The sequence below is a fragment of the Anabrus simplex genome, chromosome 1 (assembly GCF_040414725.1).
Source record: "Anabrus simplex isolate iqAnaSimp1 chromosome 1, ASM4041472v1, whole genome shotgun sequence".
NCBI lineage: Eukaryota > Metazoa > Arthropoda > Insecta > Orthoptera > Tettigoniidae > Anabrus > Anabrus simplex.
The window spans coordinates 275,868,908-275,891,701 of record NC_090265.1 but is presented as its reverse complement, the minus strand read 5'-3'; the positions used below and the strand labels follow the sequence as shown (position 1 = coordinate 275,891,701).

The window sequence follows — 22,794 nt, the reverse complement described above, 5'->3', positions numbered from 1 at the left end:
CCATGCCAAATGAAGAAAGAAGTGAGTTCGTTTCACAAAATATTGAACTTTACACAAAAGAAAATATTTTGCATCATATTTCCACCCGAGGAATAATATCAGTGCGGCTGTTATATCTGTCTCACTGCATAGTATAGCATGCATGGGAAACCGCTTTCTGACGGTGCGTTCTTGAAATAAACTTCCTTATTGATGTCCGACACATTATTTGAGAACTTCCCTAACAAACAACAAATAATTAACAGAATTAAAGGAATGCCAGCGAGCTGAACTGCTGTCAAGGATAGAATAATAAGAATGAGTGAAGAAGTTTCAGAGCAATTGCAAGATAATTTGGATAACTCCCAGATGTATGCAGTATGTTGTAATGAAAGCATGGATGTGACCTTACAAGCAAGGATGATGATGCTTGTTGTTTAAAGGGGCGTAACATCTAAGGTCATCGGCCTTTTCCTATTTTCTTATGGAGATGTGATGAGGGAGAAATAAGTAAAATTGTTGAGCATACGAACTACGACAACATGGAAAGATAATGAAGCTAAAGGAGGAAATATAGTCCATTGAAAATATTCATAATTTTAATTTTTTTATATCTAATATTTATTTCCTTACAAGTTGTTTTACATCGCACCGACACAGATACCAGTAGGCCTTATGGTGATGATAGGAGAGGAAAGGCCTACGAGTAGGAAGGAAACCACCGTGGCCTTAAGTGAGGTACAGCCCCAGCATTTGCCTGGTGTGAAAATGGGAAACCACGGAAACCATCTTCAGGGCTGCCGACAGTGGGGTTCGAACCCACTGTTTCCCGGATGCATGCTCACAGTTTCGCACCCTAACCGCGCAGCCACCTCGCCCGGTATTAGTACTTAATGACAAAGTATGTTAAAATGGGAGCTTATTATGTATATTTCTACAATTAATATTAGGTACCGGTAAGTTATTCTAAAAACTTACATATTTAAAAATGTTCTTTTTGCAGTAGTTGCAAAATACAACCATGGAACATGTAATCAAAATAATGTAGTTACAAAATATCTAAAAAGTAAATAAATCAGTAAATAAATAAATATTATGAAATAATTGGAATTTGGAAACGAAGTCATGGAAGAAGGGGGTGGGGGGGTTGTAGGTTTTATCCCCTTCTTAAAGGAAAATAACAAGTGGCACAGTCAACAGTGGAGAATAATAAACCAGACATAAAATGGCACACTAGTTGGAAAAGGTTTGCCATCCCTGGTCTAGGGTCTCTTCAAGGATGTTCTGGTAGAACTTTACTGCTCCCAGACCTTTCCTACTTGTATCTCTGTAGGTGCAATGAAGTTCAACATGGTGTACGCTCTGTTGCAGGACCTGAAGGATAGTGAGGAGGTTCTGCCATTGGGTGAGATGACTTCTAATATATGGTCAACAATTCTATGGTGTACAGCAAAGCCAGTATCCAGATGCAGAACTGTCTTTATCATCCTCTTACCCGGTTTTCCTTTATAGATCCGGTATCTTTGGGTTTCCAATGTGTCTTCATCTGTGAACAGAGTGTCTTGTAATGCTGCTATCTTGATGTTATACTTGTCTAACAGTTCAAAGATGTGTTTGACTTTACTTACCTTTAACAGGGAGTTAACACTGTAGCTAAGGAAGTAATGTTCCTTTTCTTTTTCTGTTGTTATAGAAAATATAGATTACAATGGAATAAGGCATTGCCTTGAAGTACAGAGATATATATTATTCAAGTTAAACATTAAACAAACAAATTAAAATTTAAAATACACAACACAAACTAAAAGAGAGTCAATGGAATAAAAGCATATTTAACAAAAATAAACTAATAGAAAATGCACTTTTACACATGATAAAGAAAGGACACTATCCCTCATAAAATGGATGACGAGGTCTGCTGACTGCTCGTCATCTCGTAGGATGAGGGTTATGGCACTCAGGAGTTTCCGACTATGGTGGAGGTTGGCCAGGTCCACGCAATCCGTAAGGATGTGTACCATGGTTAGATGACCGCCGCAAATACACACCGGGGGGCATTCACCATTCAGTAAGTAGGAGGGTGTTGCTATGCTGTGGCCGATCCAAAGATGATATAATACCACTGCTTCTCTCCGAGAAGCCCGAAGTGAAGTCTTCCATACCTTTGCAGTTCCTTTTATCGCTCTCAGCTGATTTGGGAGAGCAGTGGCCTGTCACTCCTTCTCCCAATGGGACATAACCAAATGTCTCTGCTGAGAGCGAATATCACAGGCTCGAATTCTATAAGGCAATGGGGGCAATGTAATAGCCTCCTTGGCAGCTTTATCAGCTAACTCATTTCCCTCTACCCCCATGTGGCTTGGGAGCCACATAAACGTAATTCTGATGCCGGCATCTGAACAACCGGCCCACAGGTTCTGGATTCACTGCATCAGAGGGTGCCGAGAGAAACATGTACAGTAGAACCCCATTTATCCAAAATAAAGGGGGCGGAGCCACTTATGTTAATGCGTATTTTCGGATGACACATGGTAAATACTTTCGGCAGCTAAATGTCAAAATAAAAATGCATAAGCTCTGTTAAGCAAAGCTGCATACAGTATATTAACATTAAAATGTTTACATAATGTCACTGATTGTATAAAATCAGTGATTTTCTTCTGAATTTTCTTGATACAGCGCTGTCGTGCAGCTATGTCATGTCACCGTTTAATCAACAATACATCAGCTGGTGTAGATTCATTGCTTTAGTTCAACAAAGTGCAAAGCAATCTGAAATAATGAAACTTTTTTGTTACTACTGAACTGAATACTGTATACAGTAATTTTATTACAGTACTGCAATTAAAGCATCTGGTACTGTTTTTAATAAAAATTTAAAATCAATTTTACCTCCAATGCATTAAATCCATCATCTAATGTAACTTGATTCTCAGAACTGCTATTGTCAAGGTCGGAGTCGCCTGCATAACCTTCATGATGAATAATACAGTGATGATGATGATGATGATGATGATGATGATGATGATGATGATGATGATGATGATAATAATAATTGCTACTCGTTCAAGAAAAATGTATCATGGAATGAACTAGAGGGTAAGAAACTGTTTTGTTTCTGGCATAAGTCATAATATAAAAGTAGGGTTTGCCTAGTAGCTCCAGCACATATAGCAAGAGAATTACTAACATCGATGGGTAAGAACAAGAGGGTAAAAACAAAATATTAAAATACAATTATGCCAGAGCATTTCGGTTAAACCGGGTTTCGGTTAAGCGATGTTCAGTTAAGCGGGGTTCTACTGTATCTACAGATTGTAGTGTGCTCAAGGAGTCGGTACACAGCAGAAAGTGCTAGCACTCATCGGACAGTGTATATCACAGAGCTTCACAGATAGCATAGAGCTCTGCTGTGTGCACATTACAGACTCCCGGTAGAGGGAAAAGAAAACTGTTATTGTCGACAATGAACGCACAGCCTACACCCCCTTCTGCCCTTGAACCATCCATGAAAACAACGACCGAATCGCGGTATCGTCAAACAATGGGCAGGAAGAGTCTCTGATAAATGGAAACGTCCCTGCTCTCCTTCAGGCCGGTGTGCAAATCTAGAATTATTTCATGTCGTCGTATTATCCAAGGTGGTACGCTACTTGGTCGTCTGAGAAAACAAGGAACCAAAGGTACATCAAATAATCTGTGACTCCTATCCAAGCATATTCCAACCGGCTACGTTGCTTGAGGGTAAACAGCGTACAGCCGACGTTTTCCATTGTGGAATACATAAGGATAGCTTGGGTGAAGTGGCATCTGTTGCAAATTGCAGCATAGGACAGAAGCATTTGCTGGTGCTTCAGGTATAAAGGCAGCACACAAGTTCAGCGAGCTTGTACGAAAAGCTCCTGTTGCCAACCTAACTCCACTGTGGTGAATGCTATTCAGTTTCCCAAGGACGCAGTGCCGCTAAGAAACTTCAAGATATTAAGCTCCTTAGTGCATTTCACTTTTACTGCCGCATGTGTGGCTCCCACAATAATTTGCTATCAAAAAGGAGCCCATGAAATCGGTAAGTGTCAACTATAGGAAGAGCAACATTCCCTAAATAAAACTCAGGATGGGAGTGAAGAGTGCACTTCCGGCAAAAGTGTACAATAGAGGTCTTTGCAGTTGAAAACCAAAAGCCATGTTCTAAAGTCCACTATTCCACTCTCCTAACTGCTTGCTGTAATTGTCGCTCAGTGAGGGCCATGTTTTCTGAGCTATAATGCAGAAAAAAATTGTCTACATATAGCGACGGTATTACTACTGAACCAGCAGCAGCAATACCATTTATCGCAATCATGAACAGAGTGACACTGAGAACTGATCCTTTTGGGACTCCATTTCCCTGAACATCCTATTCAGACATGGAATAGACGGAGGTACAAAAAATTCACAATAAATACTGGCAGGTTACCTCAGAAATTCCATTTATGCAGCATAGAAAGGATGCCATGTGGTGACATAGGCCTTACTCTCCAGGCATGCCAAATGGTCAGTGGTGGAGCGAGCGACTCGAAAACCACATTGATACTCGGACAAAAGTCCCTTTTTCTCCAGGCACCACACAAGTCAGCAATACACAATCCTCTCAAACAGCTTACACAGAGAGACAGTTGCAAAGAGGTCCGGAACTTCCCGCATACTTGGGATTTTTTGTCAGGCTTCAGGAGAGGAATTAATATACCCTCTTGCCACTGTGATGGAAACACACCCTCCATCCAAATTCAGTTGAACACCCCAAGGAGACAGAAAAGACTATCCACACTGAGGTGTTTCAACATCTGGTTATGGACATTATCTGGTCCAGGAGACGTGTCCCTACAAAGCGTCAAGGTGCTGTGGAGTTCCCACTCCATAAAGAGCATATTATAGTCCTCTGAAGCTTGAGTGGCAAAACTCCAATGATGACGTTCCGCCTCCTGTTTCAGAGGTAAGAAATTACTATGGTAATTCCAGGAACCAGATACATTTGCAAAATGGTTTGCAAGATGGTTAGCAACTGAGGGTGCATCAGTCATGATGCGGCCTGCAATGGAAATTCCTGGTACTGAGGATGGTCCTTGTACTCTGGTTTAGTCCACACTTGAGATGACAGTGTATGTGATGTTATAGACGACACATACCTTTCCCAGGAAGTTTTCTTACTCTGTCGAATAACAACTCGCGCCTTAGCGCGGAGTTTCTTAAATGTTACCAAGTTGGCCAGAGTAGGCTGCCTACAATACCGTTTATGAGCGCGATGTCATTCTCTTATAGCTGCTGCAATTTCTTCGTTCCACCAAGGAAAGAGTTTTCGTCGAGAACTCCCTGAAAAGAATGGAATGGACTCCTCAGCAGCAGCAAGATTAATTTGTGTTATGTAAGTCATGTCATCATCTACACTCCGGCTGTTTGCACCATTTGATACAGCTAATGATGTAAAATTGGTCAATCAGTACATTTAAGAATCCATTGAGAAGGAACCTCGATGGATTTCTGTTTCAACAAAGTAAGAATAATAGGGAAATGTTCACTGTCACAGAGGTCATCACCTGTATTCCACTGAATCAGGGGAAAGAGTGCTCGGCTGCAGAGACTAACATCAATGCGCAAATAAAAGCCATACACCGTGCTGTAATGCATTCCTTCCCCTGTATTCAAAATGCACAAATCCAGCTCTTGTATTAATCTATCCAATTCCCTTCCTCTGGGGAAAGGCACTGTAGAGCCCCATAAAGGACTTTTTTTTTGCTATTTGTTTTACGTCGCACCGTCTTATGTAGTAGCCTATGGGATTATGCTACAATGTCACACACTCCAGTCGAAGCTCTAGACAGGACTATGCGTGATCTAAGGAATATAAACACACCTATGGGTGGCTGCACAGTTTTGTCTGCTGGAGATTTTCATCAAATCTTACCAGTTATCATGAGAGGAACGAGAGCTTACAAAGTGAATGCTTCTTTAAAAAAAGACCTTATATTTGGCTGGATATAACAAAACTGGCCTCAAAACTACATGAGGGTAATTACAGATGATAATAGTATTTTTGGTGATATGTTAATTAAAGTTGGAACAGAGAATTATCGAAGATTGAATGAAAAATTATCCTCAGTTATGATTTATGTGTTTTATATTAAGGTTTAATATTTCCACCTATTCAATACTACACAAGTGTGTTCATGTTTCAGCTCAATTGAGCCGTCATCAGCACTGGAAAGGCATAAAAATTAAGTGTAAGTCTTAAGATATAATGTTAATTAAATAATCTATAAGATTATAATGAGTAGTTTTGAATAGGTGGAAATTTTATACCTTAATATAGATACTATAGTCAACACGAAACTTGAAATAATGAATTTCATTTCTTGCAATTTATGTGTTTTAGTAAGCTACATTTAAGAATTGATTGATAGTGCTTATCCTGAAATCCACGACCTACCTAACAAGTCATTTTTACGGTTTAAGAAAAGGAGCAATATTATAGCTGACAAACGAAGAAGTTGGGAGGTGGTGTTCTCCAAGTTCAGTGCGCAGGCTCAAGTTTATTACTGTTCATTACTCTACAGAATTTCTAAATTCTTTTACATCCTTCTAGCATTCCACCACACAAGCTGATTTTGAAAGTGAGGGGTGCGAAATATATTGTTACATAATCTACACTTGCCAAAGTAAGCAATGAGATGCGATTGGTAATGAAAACTTTGAAATATTGTTTGAATGAAGTTATGATCTTAACCGGCTGCAGCACAGAAAAAGCGGTTTCAATACTGAGAATCTCAATTATTCTTTCAGATTTGCCTTTTGATTTCAAACAAGTCCATTTCCTGGTACGAGTTTGCTTTAGCATTCAAATAAACAAAGCACAGGATCAGACACTTAGCATAGCTAGAGGTAATTTCATTGGGGAATGTTTTTCTCATGGACATGTGTTATATCAGAATGAAATTGTTTCATGTTGACTATAGGAAGAAAAAAACAACTAATTTAGTTTACAAAGAAATCTTATAAATCCTCAGTTAAAAGTAGCTATTGCCTAAAATTGATAACTGCTCACGTGAAAAGTTCAGGCAAGTGGTAGCTATTGATTAAATAAATATGAGATGTTCCACAAAGACTACTGAAAAGGAAATTTACTAGAAAGAGACCACATCTTTTGTGAGATACTTGCAATACTTTGGCACATAAGCATTAGTGAAACAAAATATTAATCACTCATTAACATTATGGTACAACTCTCTAATTCATTATATTGGCCATAAATACAAAATAGGAAAAAGAAACAAGTTTTCTATTACAGCAGTACTCTACTATAACATTAATTTCTCATGACACAAATTACTGCCTAGTTTTATTTATAAACTTGGATGGTTAGCATACCTCTCTAAAATCATGAACTGTCCATCTTTACACATATATAAATAACTGGATTAATCACTGCACTCATAATCTCAATAAAAACAAGAAACTACAACAATTTTGTCATCAATCAACAATGAACTTCTGCAATGCAAACATAACCATACCTTAGATGTAAAGCTACTAGGATCCATGCCACTGGACTGTACATAGCCAGTGCCATCATCTGCCACCTGCAAAACGATATCTCATGTATAATATGTATAATATCAATGATATTAACTGGAACAGAGTCAAATGTTCAATTTCACCACATTTGAATCTAGGGTACCAAAATACTTTTCTTTTTTCTCTTTTTTAACGATATGCCTTACGTCGCACTGACACAGATAGGTCTTATGGTGATAATGGGACAAGAAGGTATTAGGAGTGGGAAGGAAGCAGCCATGGCCTTAATTAAGGTACAGCCCCAGCATTTATTTGGTGTGAAAATGGGAAACCACTGAAAACCATCTTCAGGGCTGCCGACAGTGGGGTTCGAATCCACAATCTCCCAAATGCAAGCTCACAGCTGCGTACCCCTAACTGCATGGCCAACTTGCTTGGTAACAAAATATATAATTTAACTATGCTTAAATCATTAAAATGGCAAATAAGCAATAAAACACAATGAATTGCAGGACTGCCAACAGAAGAATTATAAACAGCAATGCAGTAGCTACTAAGCACATAAATCAGCATTTAATTATAGGCAGATTTAATGCCTGTAAGGTATTCTGTGTATTCACGATGTTAAAAAGCAGATTCAGATTATATAAGCAAAATTTATGAAGCAATGAGTGATTTAACAGTGAAAATCAATATAGCAAAGATTGTGACATGTTGGAAGGTGATCTCAATACCAAGACAGGAAATAAACACACACACTTAATATTCTGTGACACATTTCTGTTGGTGTAGGCTTTTAAAACTGATGTCAACTGAAAAGCTTACATCATCTTCCAGGGTACTAGAAGGTGTTGACATTGTAAATAAGTCACACTGTGCAAATTCCAGCAACATTAATCTGAGATAGGGGCACCACCACCTTCTTGCTGCTATAAAGGTGCGGATGCCCACTTTGCCTATATCGTTCTGTCCTGATGAGGGTCATTGCATAAGGGTCGAAACATGAACTTATTTACAATGTCAAGACTACCTAATACCCAGGAAAATGATGAAAACTGGCAAATCTACTCATTCTTCATGTACAATGGCACATTCATTTTTACACAACTTGGAAAATTCTCTGAGCTTATGCTGACCATTCATTAACTAATTTATTTTCTTGGTTTAGAATCCATAATTTTCAGTACTGTTTGCTTATTGTATAACCAATCTCTGGATTACCTTCTACATGAAATCCTTTTACATATATCCCTTAGCTTTTCCTCTAGCTTCCTCATTAAAGAGTTTCAACACTCTGTTTTTTGCTTACTTTTCTAAAAATGGAAAGTAGGTTCATGACTGGGTGGAAGCTATCTTTTTTGGTTCAATGCTGTCATTCTTCTTTTCTGGGAAAAGAAAAAAGTAACTATTTCTTTCCATGATTGGTATAGCATTAGTGTTAGTCATGTACAGCTATCTGTGCACTGATTCATTTTTTATGTTTCATCTAGTATAGCTAATACAATATTGCTGTTCCAATTTCTAAGTTCTGTACCACTGATATACTGCTTATGAATATTCACTTTTCTCAATTTTCAATTTTGTCATTTTTGTAAACTGCAAATCACTAGCAATTAAAACTTTTCAGCAGCCCTTTCTTTTCTGATATTAACAGCTAATCTGATTTCTTTCATACTTGGTACACTGATAGCACAACTCGTGAACACTCATTCCTGGAACTTCTGATTATGTCAGTGGTATCAATTTCCAGTAGTTGTGTTCCTGTAAGTGAAGCTAATTAATAGTTATTGTAGTTCCAAGCAGGTTTTGAATGTTCAAGTTACTGTTCTTTTATATACATAGTTTTGTCATAGCTACCAATTTCAAAGAACAGGATAAAATGACCTCAATAATGTTGTGAGATGGACAGTAGGCAATGGTATGATGATAAACGGGATTAAAAGTCAGGTTGTGAGTTTCACAAATAGGAAAAGTCTTCTCACTCTTAATTACTGCATTGATGGGGTGAAAGTTCCTTTTGGGTATCATTGTAAGTACCTAGGTGTTTATATAAGGAAAGATCTTCATTGGGGAGTTTGGGATTGTAAATAAAGGGTAAATAAAGGGTACAGTTCTCGGCACATGGACATGAGGGTGTTTAGGGGTTGTAGTAAGGATGTAAAGGAGAGGGCATATAAGTCTCTGGTAAAACCCCAACTAGAGTATGGTTCCATTATATGGGATCCTCAACAGGAGTACTTGATTCAAGAATGGGAAAAAAGCAAAAGAAAAGCAGCTTGATTTGTTCTGAAAGATTTGTGAGAAAAGAGTGGTGTTACAAAAATGTTGCAAAGTTTGGGCTGGGAAGACTTGGAAGAAAGGAGACGAGTGGCTTGACTAAGTGGTATGTGATGATAATGTTCAATAACGGACCATTTATATTGGTATTAAGTGGTATGTTCCAAGCTGTCAGTGGAGGGATGGTGTGGAATGACATTAGTAGACAAATAAGTTTGAGTGGTGTCTTTAAAAGTAGGAAAGATCACAATATGAAGATAAAATTGGAATTCAAGAGGACAAATTGGGGCAAATATTCATTTGTAGGAAGGGGAGTTAGGGATTGTAATAACTCACCATGAGAGATATTCAATAAATTTCCAAATTCTTTGCAATCATATAAGAACAGGCGGCAGATAGGGAATCTGCCACCTGGGCGACTGCCCTAAATGCAGATCAGCAGTAGTGATTGATAATTTTATCAGCAGATCAGTAGTGACTGATTGTGGTGATTGATAATTTTATCAGCACTCTTTTTTCCAATCTAATAACTATTCTAATTTTGGTCATACTTCGAGTTCTAATTGTTCAACATATGAAAATTTGTTTTTACGACTTCTGGGTTTGTCATAGCTGCAACTTACTAACTACCGATATACTCATTTTATGCTCCTAGTAAAGTAACCATTCAAAGATTATTTCAATTTCAAAGAAATTTGATTTGGTGGTATTGAAAATATCACTCCTGGAGACTGAATAGTATTTTCAATTGTATGTGTGCTGTCAACAGGTATAAATTGGAGACTGCTTTACATCAATCCTCGGCAACTGTGAATCTAGGGGTTAGGGGCTGTAGAATCTTCGACCTGTGTGTTTCTTTGATGTGTACTCCACGTGTGCTTGATGGTTAGTTGCTACTCTTCATCTGTTTCCTATACATACAGTACATATTCACTTCTGTTAGCTTTCTTACCTGAGCATTTAGTTATCAAACATATTTCCAAGTTCTCCTCTTTGTATGTTTACCAGACCTTACATTTCTTTTAGGAAATCAGAACACAAATTTTAGTATCGATCTTAAATCTGTTTGGACATTATATCCAGTAGGCAAATGAAAATATAAACTTAATATATTCTACAGAATGCTATACTGAAAATGAGTGAGGCAATTATAAACATACTGTGCCTGCAAGCATGAGGTACATGCACAGCTGAACAAATTGTGTCGGTGTCAGAGATAATGATTTTACTGAAACACATGGGGGTTTATGCCAAGTGAAGTTCTTATGAAGGCAGATGCTGGCTGATGCTCTGATCTTTGAAAGCAAGCTTCATTTCAAACAATATAATATTTTCTTTTCAGCTACTTACATCTCCTATTCTTCTTAAGACATCTTTGTTGATAGGGTACAACAGCATCACTTTATGATACAAAGGATAACGCTCATAGTAATTAACTAGTTCCACAAGGCTTTCAAACTGAACATTTCCAATTGTGTACAGACGGCCTTCTAATTTAATTCGGCAATGCTTAATTTTCTTTTCTGCCCTGTGAGAAATAAGGAATCAATAAAACCAATGGTATAGTGTGATGATGAGTACAAAAGGGCATAAAACACTTTAATAACAACCAGAGCCATAATCACACTTGCAATAATCTTTTTAACTGAGAAGTAGCTTTCATTTTATGTGCTTTTCTGAAAGTCCTAACTGAAGTCATACTCTATTTCATGAACTTTGCAAAGGATTTAACATGGGCAGGATATATTTACATGATATTTAAGGAGAAAATCTTGGGCCACATCACCATGGAAATTCAAGACAGACAATTCATGCTTACAATCTTACTAGTCAACTGTTCATGTTGGATCAGACAGATTGGGTGAATAATCAATAAACATGCTCAATTAACTTGAGTTAGTATTTTCATATTTCATTTGGACTAGTTTTATTTTCCTTTCAACCCTGTCAATCAGTAAAAGAAGTAATACAAAAAAACCATCAATGCCCAGAGGCAGAAGAGTCAAATATACTTGCAGTGCGGCAGATGATCGATGACCCACAAGGGTTCAATTAATTACATACATACATGCATACATACATACATACATACATACATACATCTCCATTATAGACTGTTATGCCCTTCAGTGTTCAGTCTACAAGCTTCTGTGAATTTACTAAATGCCCCAACAAACCTCTGTTTGTAAATGGATGGCATTATGCAATGACAGGCCAAACGACAAAATTCATGTTTCGAGAAAGCAGCACTTTTTTTGAATGCTCAAAGCAATACTATCTACAGTACCTTGTACATTTTTCTCTAAATCAAATCTTATTATATTCACGTAGCACCATATTTCGTTTTTCCACAATAATATAAGCATAAATCTGAGTATTTTATTTTGATTAAAAAACGTGTCATAGTCTACAAATAGCATTTAAACAGTTTAAAGATGTTAACATTAAAAGTTCCACCTTTACGATACTTACAAAAGTTTTTATTCTTAAAGCAAAGTTATAGGTACATGTTTCGCCTCTCTTGAGGACATCCTCAGCCTAGTGAAGAACGAAATTTAAATAGTAAAATTAACATAACAAAAAAAGTGTTATACACTGTACATGTCTACAGCAAATCAAATTTTCATGGTCTTATTGTGCCATTTGACAACAAAGTGGTGATGTGAAATCCATTTGAAGCATCTCATCATTGTTCAAGTACACAAGAATCTTACATTTGCAGATTTACAGGTTAAGAGAGAAAAATCGTGACTAGTAGTTCAGTCTTGGTTCTATGGCACTATAATAAAATTTGGTCCATAAATTGGTTGATGGATTATAAACAACTCATCACTGAACAACTATAGAATCTTACGTATGTTCACACACAGGGTAAGAGAAAAAAAATCATGACTAGCAGTTCAGTCTTGGTTCTATGCTGCTAATCATAAAATGTGTTCCATTAGTGGTTTAATGAATAATAAACATTGTGTGGTAAGATTAGATTGTTATTACAGGGGGAACATTTCATGTGGTGCCGTTATAAGTTGAAAAGCCAGGTTTGGGCCGTATGGTTTCAATCGTGGAGTAATCTAGAATGAAAATAGGTTATTGAAGTATATTATTATTAAATAGCATTTTTACCTGTTTTTGCATGGAAATTTACAGTGGATTATACATTTCCTTCAGGAATTTATGCAAAGTAACATGGATCCATTCACACATTTAATGCAACATGTTAACATGATATTTTCCTATGAAAACGCATGGCAGTGACGTGAAATATGATGAAGCTGAACAAAGTCAAGAGAGAAAATGGGGACAATTTCCACATTTATTGTACGGTACAGTTCCTGTTCTGAAGTTGTGTGAAATTCTCCATGGTTCTCAGTTTGCATATTGTATCCCTGACCACTGGCATGGAACTCTAACGTTGATGGTACCTCCCTTAATATCTGCCCTATCAAAAAGGGTAAATTGGCTCTTTAGTTTTCCATTATCCACCTTGAAGTGATATGCATGTCATGTCCCATGGGACTTGGACTAAACAACCAATTTTTCATAACCATCTGCGTTATAATCCATTGTACGATAAATACGTACATGGTGCAAAGTAATGGAAATAACATATTCTTATTTAAAATGAAGGGGTATTTCACATATAGGCTACAGAATTTTACATATAATCAATAGTAAGAGAAAATTGAAAAAAATATTCTGGTCTTCCTATAAACCCCCATTCTATTAAGTAATTTTTAAATGATATGCATGTGGAAACCTGATGCTGGATAAGTAGACTCTAAATATGAAGTTTGGTTCGAGATATAATCAATAGTGTAAGATAAAATTGGAAAAAATCTCTTCTTATCTTCCTGTAAACTCCAGTCCAGTCAGTGATTTTTAAATTATATGCATGTCAAAACCTGCTCCTGGATGAGTAGACTCTAAAAATGAAGTTTGATCAAGATATAATCAATAGTGTTAGTGTAAACTGAAAAATACTCTTCTGGTCTTCCTTTAAACACCCAGTCTGTTCAGTGAATTTTAAATGATTTACATATCAAAACTTGCTCCTGGATGGGTAGACTCTAAATATGAAGTTTAGTTGAGAGCTATTCCACCGTTTACCAGTGATGGTGGAACAGAGAGACAAACAAACAAACAAACAAACAAACAAACAAACAAACAAACAAACAAACAAACAAACAAACAAACAACCAAACAAACACAAAAGCTAAAACTACTGATACGATCTTGGGCTGATCCAAAATGGATATATATATATACAGGGTGAAGCGAAATTTGCGCACTCGGGCATCTCAGCGCGACTCCTCACATGCCAGCAATAAGAAAATGTCTCTCACAAAAGTTCATCCTGCGAGTATATCCGGGAGAAAAAGGACGTTGAAGAGAGGCAATCTGGCAACACTGTAACCACATGTCGGTTAACTACCTCTGTCAGCACCTATTAGTCGTGCTGTACAGTTGGTGCAGTGGATATAGTTTTGGGTTAGCATGTAGGAGGTTGAGGGGGTCGATCCTGGTTTGAGGTGTATGTTTTTTGTTTTTTTTTTTCGTAAATGTAGTCCAGGTGGTATGGTATCTGGGATCTTAATCGCCAACAACGATTGCAGCGGGTCCTCTAGAAACCATTTGCCGTTGGTGTGAATTTATTTGCACCACTTCATCTACTAGATGCGTTACAACATGTTCAGCGATAGTAAATTTTGTAAATGTAGGATACATGTGACCTAAGAAACGATGTCTTATTGTATTACAGTATGTAATGTCCGATAGAAATTGGCAAATAAAAAAGTGCACCTCAACCCAGGATCGAACCCTCGACCTCCTGCACGCTAACCCAAAACTCTATCCACTGCACCAACTGTACAGATGACTACGATGTGCTAACAGAGGTAGTTATCCTCCATGTGGTTACAGTGTTGCCAAATTGCCACTCTTCAGCATCGTTTTTCTCACGGATATACTCGCAGGGCAAACTTTTGTGATAGACATTTTTTTTTTCTGGCATGTGAGGAGTCGCGCTGCAACGCCCGAGTGCACGAATTTCGCTTCACCCTGTATATTTGCCAAAATAAATGACATTACAGACAGCAGACCCCCTACAACTTTATTTATAAGATAATATATATACTCATGTTCATAAAAACCAGAATATCTTGAAAGACTAGAGATAGGAAGTTCATATTCACAGGACATGTGCATTAGTATATTCTAAAGAAATGATTAGGATTTGAACCATGTCAGTCCTCAGGTTCCAGGTCCACATCGATATCTCAGTGCACCACCACCGACTGGTACAATGTGCATGTGGCTCTCATCACTATAAACTGAAGGACGTATGCGAGAACTGTACCGTCAAATGAGTGAGTTTGAAGGAGGGCACATTATTGACATTAGAGAACATGATGCAACCATCTGGAAAATTGCTGCTCGTGTGGGACGAAGTGTGTCAGCAGTGCAACGGGTGTGTACAGAATGGTTCACAGAACGCCGTAGAATGGGATGAGACGGGTCTGGTTACACCACCCAGACCACCCCCCCCAAGAAGATCGACACCTCATCCGAATGGCACTGCAGGACAGATCTGCACCCTCCTCGGCTCTGGTGCAACAGTGGAACAGTGTGACACATCGTACAATATCAGGAGTGACAGTCTGTCGCCGTTTATTATGGTCTGGGTTACCAGCGCGTCGTCCACATCTCTGCCTACCTTTGGCTAATGTGCATAAACATGCTAGACTGCAATGGTGTATGGAACGATATCACTGGGGTCAGAAATGGCAGCAGATAGTGTTTTCGGACGAATCCAGGTTCTGTTTGTTTGAAAATGATGGCTGAATTTTGGTTCGCCAGAGACTGGGGGAGAGGCATCACATTGACTGCATCCACACAAGACATACATCGTCAACTCAAGGCCTTATGGTGTGGGGTACTATTGGGTACAACCGCAAATCACAGTTGGTGCGTGTCCAGGGCACTGTGACCAGTCTGACCGACGTGAATGCAAACCGTAGCCATACCCTTTCAGAATGACACCCCAGACGCCACACTGTATTTCAGCAGGACAATGCGTGACCACATGTTGCTGCACGAACACGTGCCTTCTTGTTGTCACAGGATGTCAGACTATTGCTCTGGCCCGCTCAATCACTGGACTAGTTGCCAATTGTAAATCTGTGGGATATGGTGAATAGACAGGTGCAACACTGTGACCTAATGCCAAACACCAAAGAGGAACTGTGGAACCAGGTGAATGCAACATGGATGGCTATACCCCAGGATGACATTCGCACCTTATACGCGTCAATGCCATCACGCATGGAACAAGTTATCAGTGCCCATGGAGGATCCAGTGCCTACTAGGCAACAGGACACATGCTGAACCTAGGTGACCGAAATTCTAATCATTTCTGCAGAACATACTACTGAACATTGATGCAAGTGTAAGAGATTGATATAACTTGAAAACAATATTCTCTAACCCATGGGTAAATAATGCCATACTGAGCTTGAATTATTATTATCATCATCATCATTATTATTATTATTATTATTATTATTATTATTATTATTATTATTTATGTAGTTATGTCCGGACTTTATTTGGTACAAATCTTGATCACATTATTTGTGAGGTTATGTCATGAAACATCTGCTTGTATATATATTAATATGAGTTTGTTCAATGTAAGACCACAATTAATAGTATATAATTTATTATTATGATGTAAAATCCAATGTAACATTGTGTAACGCATTGTAGTATCCAGAATAATGTATCTTTAGCACTAGATAGTTGTAGGAACTTCTTTACATTGTAGCTAGGCTATTGGAGATCTCGAATTTACAAGAAAAACATGTTGAAATCATTTCGGAAAAGGCTAGGAAAGCAACAGATAGGGAATCTGCCACCTGGGCGACTGCCCTAAATGCAGATCAGTATTGATCAGTATTGATTGATCAGTATGGTTATCCTTCTAGAACCCTGGCCAGGCAATATACAAAGAGGCAGTCTTGTGAGTGAGAGTGGAGATGTTTTGATGAGTCTTGTGTGGAAGTCATATTAATCATGTGGTTGAAGTCAAGTACGTGAATTGGTTTTGTTGGGTTGGTAGTTGACATGCATTTGCTGCAGTCTCTTCTTGTTCTTTCACAGTAGTGTTTTGTTCCATGATGGCAGTTCATTAGTGTGTGTGGGTAGAGGATGTAAATAGAATTTGTGTAATCTTCTTATTCCTTTTCTACCTCTTCTTTTTACACCTGTGGGGTCGCGGGTGCGAACTACATCGCACATGTGGATTTGACCCTGTTTTACGGCCGGATGCCCTTCCTGATGCCAACCTTATCTAGAGGGATGCAATCACTATTGCGTGTTTCTATAGTGGTTGGTAGTGTGGTAACATAACATGAAAACAATAAATGAGTATAGGGGAAATATATTACTACTTACAACATTGTGTTGTTTTAGTCATCAGTTCATAGACTGGTTTGATAAAGCCCTCCATAACACCCTATCCTCTGCTAACCTTTTTATTTCTACATAACTACTATATTCTACATATGCTCCAATCTGCATGTCATAGCCATCCGTTGGTCTACCCCTACCGTTCGTACCACCTATACTTCCCTCAAAAACCAGCTGTATAAGTCCTGGGTGTCTTAAGATGTGCCCTATCATTCCCTCTCTTCTTCTGGTCAAATTTAGCCAAATCGATTTTCTCTCGCCAATTTGATTCAGTATCTCTTCATTTGTGATTCAATCTACCCATCTCACCTTCAGCATTCTTCTGTAACATCACATTTCAAAAGCTTCTATTGTCTTTTTTATTTTCTGAGCTAGTTATCGCCCATGTTTCACTTCCATACAACGCCATGCTCCAAACGAAAGTCTTCAAAAACATCTTTCTAATTTCTATATCAATGTTCGAGGTGAACAAATTTATTTTCTTAAAAAGGCTTTACTTCCTTGTGCTAGTCTGCATTTTATGTCCTCTTTCTTTCTATCATCATTAGTTATTTTACTACCCAAATAACAATACTCATCTACTTCCTTTAAGACTTCATTTCCTAATCTAATATTTCCTGTATCACCCAACTTTGTTTGATCGCATTCCATTACTTTTGTTTGGGACTTATTTATTTTCATCTTGTATTCCTCCCCCAAAAATCTGTCCATATGATTCAGCAATTTCTCCAGATCTTTTGCAGAGTCGGATAAAATAATAATATCAGCAAATCTCAGGGTTTTGATTTCCTCTCCTTGGACTTTGATTCCCTTTCCAAATTACTCTTTGATTTCCTTTATCGCCAGTTCGATATAAACACTGAAAAGGAGAGGGGACAAATTGCAGCCTTGCATCACTCCTTTCTGGATTCCTGCCTCTTTTTCAAAGACCTCGATTCTTATCACTGCAGACTGAGTTTTGTATACATTTTAGATAATTCTCCTTTCTCAGTATCTGATTCCGATCACTTCAGAATCTCAAACAGCTTGGTCCAATCAACATTATCAAAAGCCTTTTCTAGATCTACAAACACCTTATACATGGGCTTGTTTTTCTTAATTCGATCTTCTATGATCAGGCTTAAGGTCAGGATTGCTTCACGCGTTCCCACATTTCTCCTTAAGCCAAACTGATCTTCTCACAAATCAGTTTCAACTTGTCATTCCATCCTTATGTAAATAATATGTGTTAACATTTTGCAGGAATGAGATACTAAACTAATGGTGTGGTAGTTTTCACACTTGTCAGCACGAACTTTCTTGGGAGTAGGTACAACAACATTCTGCTGAAAATCAGATGGCACTTCTTCTGTATCATACATCTTACACACTAAATGGAATAACCTCTCCATGCTGGTTTCTCCTAAGGCAGTCATAATTCTGAGGATATGTCATCAATTTCTGGTGCCTTGTTCCTACTTAGGTCTCTCAAAGCTCTGTCGAATTCTGACCTCAAAATTGGGTCTTCTATGTCATCAGCATCAACAGCCTCCTCTTGTTCCAGAACCCTATCATCCACTACTTTACCTTGATACAACTGTTGGATATGTTCGTGCCATCTTTCTGACTTGTCTTCTTTCCCTACAAGTGGTTTTCAATATGAGTTTTTAATATTCATACACCTATGTTTCCTTTCTTCAAAGATTTCCTTGATTTTCTTGTATGCAGCATCTACCTTTCCGATGACTATACAACCTTCAACATCATTGCACTTCTCTTTCAGCCATTCTTCCTTAGCTGTCCTGCACTTTCTATCTACTTCATTCTTTATTCGCCTGTAATCCTTTCTGCCCTCCTCTTTTCTTAGTTCTTGTTCTTTCATTGTTCATCAATCAGATCTAGTATCTCTTGACTTATCCATTCTTTCTTAGTTGATCTTTCCTTTCTTCCAAGCATTTCTTCAGCAGTCTTACTGATCTCATTCTTCACGACTATCCATTCTTCCTCTACTGTGTTTCCTTCAGCCTTTTCATTCAGTCCTTGTGTTACATGTTCCTTGAAACAATCCCTCACACTCTTTTTTTTTTTTTACTTGTCTAGATCACATCTCCTTGCATTTCTTCATTACTTCAATATCCTCAACTTCAGATGGCATTCCACGACCAACAGGTTGTGGTCAGAGTCTACATCTGCTCCTGGGAAGGTCTTGTGATCCAACATCTGGTTTCTGAATCTCTGTCTAATCATAATGAAGTCTATTTGATAACTTCCAGTGTCTCCAGGTCTCGCCCATGTATACAGCTGTCGTTTGTGGTGTTTGAACCAAGTCAATCAATCAATCAATCAATCAATCAATCAATCAATCAATCAATCAATCAATCAATCAATCAATCAATCAACCAACCAACCAATCAATCAATCAATCAATCAATCAATCAATCAATCAATCAATCAATCAATCAATCAATCAATCAATCAATCAATCAATCAATCAATCAATCAATCAATCAATCAATCAATCAATCAATCAATCAATCAATCAATCAATCCAATCAATCAATCAATCAATCAATCAATACTGACCTGCGTTTAGGGCAGTTGCCCAGGTGGCAGATTCCCTATCTGTTGCTTTCCTAGCCTTTTCGTAGATGATTTCAAAGAAATTGGAAATTTATTAAACGTCTCCCTTGGTAAGTTATTCCAGTCCCTAACTCCCCTTCCTATAAATGAATATTTGCCCCAATTTGTCCTCTTGAATTCCAACTTTATCTTCATATTGTGATCTTTCTTTTATAAACGCCACTCAAACTTATTCGTTTACTAATGTCATTCCACGCCATCTCTCCGCTGACAGCTCGCAACATACCACTTAGTCGAACACCTCTTCTTCTTTCTCTCATTTCTTCCCAACCCAAACTTTGCAACATTTTTGTAACGCTACTCTTTTGTTGGAAATCACCCAGAACAAATCGAGCTGCTTTTCTTTGGATTTTTTCCAGTTCTTGAATCAAGAAGTAAGTATAAATAACCACCTAATCGATACTTTATTAATGCCTCAGGCAAAATTGAATAAAATTAAAACTTACAGGACATGTTTCGACCACTTAGTGGTCCTCTTCAGCTGTATAAATAAAGAACTGAAAAGAAAAACATTGACAATAAGCACAAATAAAAGTTCTTTGGAGACTCCTTTGATAAAAATGGAGGTCATCAGAATAGGTCATCTTGCCTCTCGTTCTTGTTTGGAAAAGATGTTTATTCTGCGCTGTCTAGAGGGTCTGTCTTTGAGCGCGACCTGGTGAAGTAACGATGTGATACAGTTTGACAGTTCGAAACATGTCCTGTAAGTTTTAATTTTATTCAATTTTGCCTGAGGCATTAATAAAGTATCGATTAGGTGGTTATTTATACTTACTTCTTGATTAAACATCGATATGGTCATGAAATGGACAACTTGTAATAGTTCTTGAATCAGGTAATCCTGGTGAGGGTCCCATACACTGGAACCATACTCTAGTTGGGGTCTTACCAGAGACTTATATGCCCTCTCATTTACATCCTTACTACAACCCCTAAATACCCTCATAACCATGTGCAGAGATCTGTACCCTTTATTTACAATCCCATTTATGTGATTACCCCAATGAAGATATTTCCTTATATTAACACCTAGATACTTACAATGATCCCCAAAAGGAACTTTCACCCCATCAACGCAGTAATTAAAACTGAGAGGACTTTTCCTATTTGTGAATCTCACAACCTGACTTTTAACCCCGTTTATCAACATACCATTGCCTGCTGTCCATCTCACAACATTATCGAGGTCACGCTGCAGCTGCTCACAACCTTGTAACTTATTTATTACTCTATAGAGAATAACATCATCCGCAAAAAGCCTTACCTCCGATTCCACTCCTTTACTCATATCATTTATATATATAAGAAAACATAAAGGTCTGATAATACTGCCTTGAGGAATTCCCCTCTTAATTATTACAGGGTCAGATAAAGCTTCACCTACTCTAATTCTCTGAGATCTATTTTCTAGAAATATAGCAACACATTCAGTCACTCTTTTGTCTAGTCCAATTGCACTCATTTTTGCCAGTAGTGTCCCATGATCCACCCTATCAAATGCTTTAGACAGATCAATCGCAATACAGTCCATTTGACCTCCAGAATCCAAGATATCTGCTATATCTTGCTGGAATCCTACAAGTTGAGCTTCAGTGGAATAACCTTCCCTAAAACCAAACTGCCTTCTATCGAGCCAGTTATTAATTTCACAAACTTGTCTAATATAATCAGAAAGAATGCCTTCCCAAAGCTTACATAATGCACATCAAACACACTGCCCTGTAATTTTCAGCTTTATGTCTATCACCCTTTCCTTTATACACAGGGCTTACTATAGCAACTCTCCATTCATCTGGTATAGCTCCTCTGACCAAACAATAATCAAATAAGTACTTCAGATATGGTACTATATCCCAACCCATTGTCTTTAGTATATCCCCAGAAATCTGATCAATTCCAGCCGCTTTTCTAGTTTTCAACTTTTGTACCTTATTGTAAATGTCATTGTTATCATATGTAAATTTTATTATTTCTTTGGCCTTAGTCTCCTCCTCTATCTGGACATTATCCTTGTAACCAACAATCTTTACATAATGCTGACTGAATCCTTCTGCCTTTTGAAGATCCTCACATACACACTCTCCTTGTTCATTAATTATTCCTGAATGTCCTTCTCTGAACCTGTTTCTGCCTTAAAATACCTATACATACCCTTCCATTTTTCACTAAAATTTGTATGACTGCCAATTATGCTTGCCATCATGTTATCCTTAGCTGCCTTCTTTGCTAGATTCAATTTCTCCTTACTTCCACAGTCATTTCTACCTTTAGTATATCCCCAGAAATCTGATCAATTCCAGCCGCTTTTCTAGTTTTCAACTTTTGTATCTTACTGTAAATGTCATTATCATCATATGTAAATTTCCTGGTCTTTCCAGTCTGCACCTCCTTCTTAGCCTCTTTATTTCTCTATTATAATAAGGTGGGTCCTTACCTTTCCTTACCACCCTTAAAGGTACAAACCTGTTTTCGCATTCCTCAACTTATTTCTTTAAACCCATCCCAGAGTCTGTTTACATTTTTACTTACCGTTTTCCACCGATCATAGTTACTTTTTAGAAACTGCCTCATGCCTGCTTTATCAGCCATATGGTAGTCCTACTTTTAAGACCTTCCTTTTTATCACATTTATTTTTAACTACCACAAAAACAGCTTCATGATCACTAATACCATCTGTTTCTTCAGTTTCCCTGTAGAGCTCATCTGGTTTTATCAGCACCACATCCAGGATATTTTTCCCTCTGGTTGGTTCCATCACTTTCTGAATCAGCTGTCCTTCCCATATTAACTTATTTGCAATTTGTTGGTCATGCTTCCTGTCGTTCGCATTTCCTTCCCAATTGACATCTGGCAAATTCAGATCTCCTGCTACAATCACATTTCTTTCCATGTCGTTTCCCAC

General features: G+C 37.8%; 1 protein-coding gene across 1 annotated transcript in view; it reads right to left on the bottom strand.

Moving 5' to 3' along the window:
• LOC136863740 (1-phosphatidylinositol 4,5-bisphosphate phosphodiesterase gamma-1) overlaps nucleotides 1-22,794 on the bottom strand; it is a 512,032-nt gene that overhangs the window by 173,435 nt on the left and 315,803 nt on the right. The window contains exons 14-15 of the mRNA XM_067140126.2: nucleotides 11,155-11,332; nucleotides 7,527-7,592 (exon numbers count right to left, since the gene is read on the bottom strand). Of these exons, the coding sequence (XP_066996227.2) occupies nucleotides 7,527-7,592; nucleotides 11,155-11,332 (244 nt within the window). The remainder of the gene's footprint in view (nucleotides 1-7,526; nucleotides 7,593-11,154; nucleotides 11,333-22,794) is intronic.